Raw genomic sequence first — 5,922 nt, 5'->3', positions numbered from 1 at the left:
TGGACAGACTTCTCACCATCTTAACTGTTGTATCAATATGTTTGACCAAGACAGATGACCTCAACTTGCTCAATTTCCATGTTATTTATTACAATCCAGGGTTACTCCAAGCAGTTTAGTCACCTCAACTTGCTAAATAAATTCGCTGTAAATGTAGTTGCTTTGTGAGATGGTGATAAAGTTCACAGTTCGCGTTTGTTATGTAAATGCAAGCTGGGCTTTGGCTCCAACTCAGGGTAGGTCCTCTGGCCCAGTGAGATGGATGCCAGTCTGCGTAGATGGAAAAAGAAAAGCCTTTCGGGTAAATCCTTAATAGAAAGTCGCCATAAACAACCAATCAGAACAGGAGAACAACTTTACATTTTTTATTTGTTTTATTTCTCACATTACGTCAAAAAAGCCACTTGTGATTGGGTCGGAGGTCGAGGGTCGGAGGTCGAAGATTTAAAAAAACTTGACCCCTGACCAAGAGGGTAGACAGTCAGCTGTGATGGAAGGAAGAAGAAAGGCGTAGTTCAGGTCAGAGTTTAGTTGATCTTGGGGTGGCGGTAGTCCTTGCCGGCGAACTTTGCCTTGTCTCCAAGCTCCTCCTCAATCCTGGAAGTGTCAAAGGTTAGGGATTAGATGTCACAGTTTCAGTCATGGAATCCTAGAGAATCTCTAAAATGGCCATTGGCATCCTAACAATATGACAAGAAAAAAAAAAGTATCCATCTTGGTCAGGAAAACGTTCAATCTGGAAACAAGCAGTAAACATGTCGTCCCCCACAAATGATGCAGCACCTTGACAGCAATTGAAGCTTAAGCGGGACTTCAAAGTTCGGAAATGTCAGTTTTAGTTTAGCGCCCCCTTGTGCCAATCAGTGTAATTAGCTGGGTCTCTATGGCAAGACGCACCAGTCACCCAAGTTAGGTCAAAATTGGCCCAGTGGTGCCTGAGATACAGCGCGTGACTAACTTCCATATTAACGTACGAATGGACAGAGATCCAACTCCATTGAGGGGGACACCTAGTCTAGTTGTATTGGTCAGGGTACAGTAGCTGTCGTCAGGGTTGGGGGTTATTTCCATTCAGGAAGTAAACTGAAATTCCAATTCTCTTTAAGGCTTTTCAATGAGGAAAATGTTGCATTCTAAATTGGGTTTACTTTCTGCATTCATTTGCATATTTCCATCAGGGAACGTCTTCTCTGTGAAGTTCGGGTACAACAATGCAATTTGCCATTGCACTCCTCAACGCAATTTTTTAAAACTTTGGCAAAGGGTCATGTCTACAAAACTTAAAGCACTCTGTCCGTAACGATTGTAGTTTTGGGAACAGAAAACTGTATTGAGACTGAATGTTTAATTGATGAGAAAAAAATGTGCAATTTTCATCTAGCTACATCTTCCTCCTTCTCCCACTGGACTTCCTCCTTCTCCCACTGGACTTCCTCCTTCTCCCACTGGACTTCCTCTAATCTCCATATTTGGAGTGGGAGTTCTAAACTGTTTCTTCCGATGTACAGGGCATTCTGAAAGTATTCAGACCCCTCGACTTTCCACTTTGTTGCGTTACAGCCTTATTCTAAAATTGATTAGATTTGCCCCCCCCCCCTCATCAAGCGAAACACAATACCCCATAATGACATCACAATACCCCATAGTGACATCACAATACCCCATAGTGACTAAAAAAAACGTGCTGCAGAGATGGGAGAACCTTCCAGAAGGACAACCATTTCCACAGAGGAACTCAGGAGCTCGGTTAGAGTGACCACCAGGTCCTTGATCACCTCCCTGACCAAGGCCCTTCTCCCCTGAAAGCTCAGTTTGGCTGGACGGCCAGCTCTAGGAAGAGTGTTGGTGGTTCCAAACTTCTTCCATTTAAGAATGATGGTTTTTGCTCTGACATAATCTGTCTACTGTGGGACCTTATATAGACAGGTGTGTGCCTTTCAAAATCATGTCCAAACAATTGAATTTACCACAGGTGGACTCCAATCAAGTTATAGAAACATCACAAGGATGATCAATGGAAACAGGATGCACCTGAGCTCCATTCTGAGTCTCATAGCAAAGAGTCTGAATACTAATGTAAATAAGGTTTGTTGTTTATTTTTAATACATTTGCAACATGTTCTGAACACGTGTGTGGATTGTCGAGGGAAAAAACTATTTAATTGGTTTTAGAATAAAGTCTAACGTAACAAAATGTGGAAAACCTGAATGCCCTGTATACATCATGTGAGAAATCTGGCTCCTATCAGTGTTATATCTGTCAGTCTACCATATATTAACTGAGGCAGTCTAACGTAACACTATATATATATATATTAACTGAGTCAGGGTGCAGTAACTAGTGTATTCCTGTAAGGGTCAGTCTACCATAAGGCTCCAGTATATTAACTGAGTCAGGTTGCAGTAGCTCATTTATTCCTGTAGGGGTCATTATAACTAACCTCATCAGCTGGTTGTATTTGGCCAGACGTTCTGATCTACAGGGGGCCCCAGTCTTGATCTGTCCAGTGCAGAGTCCGACCACCAGGTCAGCGATGAAAGTATCCTCTGTCTCTCCGGAACGATGAGACACCATCACACCCCATCCGTTAGACTGGGCCAGTTTACACCTGTTATTCACAGAGAAGAGATGGTCAGGGGTATATTCATTAACGCACACTGTATAAAAACTGTAGCAACGGGAAAAAAACAAGTGTTTGTTATTTGACTAATTTAGGTCCCTCCCCGTAACGGCCTGTTTGCTTCAGTGTGGTTCCTAGTGAATACATCCCAGGTCCTATAATATAGCCCCTGTGGAGCAGCTCTGCCAGGGGGCCCCTGTAGCCTAGTCCCTGTGATGCAGCTCTGCAAGGGGGACCAATACTTACGCCTTGATGGACTCTGTGACGGAGCCGATCTGGTTGACCTTGAGGAGCAGGCAGTTACAGGCCTTCTTCTCCACAGCCTGCTGGATACGCTTGGGGTTGGTCACGGTCAGATCATCTCCCACCACCTGTAGAATAACATACAGATTATACAGGTTAACATCACAGTAACTAACAGTAATGCTTGGTCACGGTCAGATCACCCACCAGGGTTATACAGAACACACACAGAGAGCACACACAGGGTTAACACAGAGAACACACAGGGTTAACACAGAGAACACACAGGGTTAACACAGAGAACACACAGGGTTATTATACACGATATATAGAGTTAACGCTTGGTTTGCAAACACTGCTAAAGACCCATTGTCCCTTTGTCATTATGGAGTATTGGGTGTTAGCTTGAGGAATTTTTTTATAAATCCATTTTTAGAATATGGCTGCAACGTAACAAAATGTAGAAGTAGTCAATGGGTATGAATAGTTTCCGAAGGCACTATATGAATACAGAGAGGTCGACAACCCTAGGCCGAGGGTCAGACCCCCTAGGCCGAGGGGTCAGACCCCCTAGGCCGAGGGGTCAGACCCCCTAGGCATTGGTAGAGATAAACAGTGAACTAAACAAACTGGACCCACCTGGATGTCGACAGCGGCGGTGAACTTTGACCATGCAGCCCAATCATCCTGATCGAAGGGATCCTCAATGGACTGGACTGGAGGAAGAGGAGAGGAGTTAGAGGGGAAGGGTGTATATACAGTGTGTGTGTTTCTCTACGTACCGGGATATCCCTTGATGAAGCTCTTGTACAGATCTCCCAGCTGATCCCCGGTGATGTACCTGGCAGGGTCGTCAGGTGACTTGAAGTCCAGGTCGTACTTTCCTGCCTTGTAGAACTCCGAGGCGGCCACGTCCATGCCGATGATGATCTTGTCTGGGTAGCCGGCCTTCTCAATGGCTGACTTCAGGAGCTCCAGAGCTGGAGGGAGAAGGAAGGGTTTTAAAAGTACCATGCACCAGGGGGCCCTAAGACCCTTAGGGACAGTCCCTGTGGCGTAGCTCCACCAGGGGGCCCTATAGTTGTAGTCCCTGTGACATAGCTCCACCAGGGGGCCCTAAGACCCTTAGGGACAGTCCCTGTGGCGCAGCTCCTCCAGGGTGCCCTATAAACTCTTACCCTCGTTGTTCTCCAGGATGTTGGGTGCGAAGCCGCCCTCATCTCCTACGTTGGTGGCATCCTTTCCGTACTTGGCCTTGATCACGTTCTTCAGGTTGTGGTAAACCTCAGCTCCGATCCTCATGGCCTCGTGGAAGTTGGACGCTCCGATGGGCAGGATCATGAACTCCTGCATGGCCAGCTTGTTACCAGCATGGCTACCACCGTTGATCACGTTGAAGGCCTGGAGAGAGGGAGGAGAGAGGTGTAGAAGAAGAGGAGCTTGTTAGAGCTTGTTTATATTTGAGATTCTTCAAAGTAGCCACCCTTTACACACTACTCGACCTCACGGCTTGGTTTTCGGTAGACATGTTTTGGTGCCATTTCCCAGATCTGCGTCTCAACACAATCCTGTCGTCTCGGAACTCTGCAGACAATTCCTTCGACCTCATGGCTTGGTTTTTGCTCTGACATGCACTATCAGCTGTGGGACCTTATATGGACAGGTGTGTACCTTTCCAAATCATGTCCAATCAATTGAATTTACCACAAGTGGACTCCAATCAAGTTGTAGAAACATCTCAAGGATGATCAATGGAAACAGGAGCTACATTGAGTCTCAAGGCAAATGGTCTGAATACTTATGTCAATACGTTTTTTTTTTTTTTTTTTTTTTCATTATGGGCTATTGATTGATTGAGGATATTTTTTTGGCTGCAACGTAGCAAAATGTGGAAAAAGTCATGGTTTTACTTTCTTTTTTTACACACTTCCTGTCGAATACTTCCTGTGTTTCTGAATATAAATAAACACCTTTACAATCAGTGGGTTCTATTTCAGACACACCCGTTGCTGACAAGGGTAATAAAATTGAGCACAAAGCCATACAATCTCCATAGACAAACATTGGCAGTAGAATGGCCTTACTGAAGAGCTCTGACTTAACGTGGCACCGTCATAGGATGCCACCTTTCCAACAAGTCAATTTGTCAAATTTCTGCCCTGCTAGAGATGCCCTGGTCAACTGTAAGTGCTGTTATTGTGAAGTGGACACGTCTCGGAGCAACAATGGCTGAGCATCAAAGTGGTAGGCCACACAAGCTCACAGAACAGGACCGCCGAGTGCTGAAGTGCGTAAAACTCGTCTGTCCTGGTTGCAACACTCACTACAGAGTTCCAAACTGCCTCTGGAAGCAACGTGAACACAATAACTGTTTGTCTGCAGCTTCATGAAATGGGTTTCCATGGCTGAGCAGCCGCACACAAGCCTAAGATCACCATGCTCAATGCCAAGCTTTGGCTGGAGTGGTGTAAAGCCTGAACTCAACTCCATCGAACACCTTCGGGATGAATTGGAACGCCGACTGTGAGCCAGGCCTAATCGCCCAACATCAGTACCCGACCTCACTAATACTAATATTAGACCTCACTAATACTAATATATTGTCGCTGAATGGAATCTAGCCCCCACAGCAATGTTCCAACATCTGATGGAAAGCCTTCCCAGAATAGTGGAGGCTGTTATAGCAGCAAAGGGGGACCAACTCCATATTAATGGCCATGATTTTGGAATGAGATGTTGGACAAGCAGGTGTCCACATACCTTTGGTCATGTAGTGTAGGTAGATGATGGGTCAGGGTTAAATCTGTACTCATGGGGCAGGGTGATGTCCTGCTTATATTATATAGGTAGGCATATGATGGGGCAGGGTTAGGGTTGAATCTGTACTCATGGGGCAGGGTGATGTCCTCGTTAGATTACATAGGTAGGTATATGATGGGGCAGGGTGATGTCCTGGTTATATTATATAGGTAGGTATATGATGGGGCAGGGTGATGTCCTGGTTATATTATATAGGTAGGTATATGATGGGGCAGGGGTCAGGGTTAAAGGTTAAACC

The 5,922-nt window shown here is 45.5% G+C and overlaps 1 protein-coding gene across 2 annotated transcripts in view; it reads right to left on the bottom strand.

Moving 5' to 3' along the window:
• Window positions 1-351: 351 nt before the first annotated feature.
• LOC109881981 (enolase 3, (beta, muscle)) overlaps window positions 352-5,922 on the bottom strand; it is a 23,385-nt gene continuing 17,814 nt past the window's right edge. For both annotated transcript variants that reach the window (XM_031791500.1, XM_031791499.1), the window contains 6 exons: window positions 4,043-4,265; window positions 3,647-3,844; window positions 3,504-3,580; window positions 2,868-2,992; window positions 2,442-2,609; window positions 352-597 (listed from right to left, as the gene is read on the bottom strand). In XM_031791500.1, coding sequence (XP_031647360.1) covers window positions 528-597; window positions 2,442-2,609; window positions 2,868-2,992; window positions 3,504-3,580; window positions 3,647-3,844; window positions 4,043-4,265 — 861 coding nt within the window. In that variant the 3' untranslated portion in view covers window positions 352-527. The remainder of the gene's footprint in view (window positions 598-2,441; window positions 2,610-2,867; window positions 2,993-3,503; window positions 3,581-3,646; window positions 3,845-4,042; window positions 4,266-5,922) is intronic.

The sequence above is a fragment of the Oncorhynchus kisutch genome, linkage group LG16 (assembly GCF_002021735.2).
Source record: "Oncorhynchus kisutch isolate 150728-3 linkage group LG16, Okis_V2, whole genome shotgun sequence".
Taxonomy (NCBI): domain Eukaryota; kingdom Metazoa; phylum Chordata; class Actinopteri; order Salmoniformes; family Salmonidae; genus Oncorhynchus; species Oncorhynchus kisutch.
The sequence above is the reverse complement of the archived record's forward strand: the minus strand, read 5'-3'. Positions and strand labels throughout refer to the sequence as shown.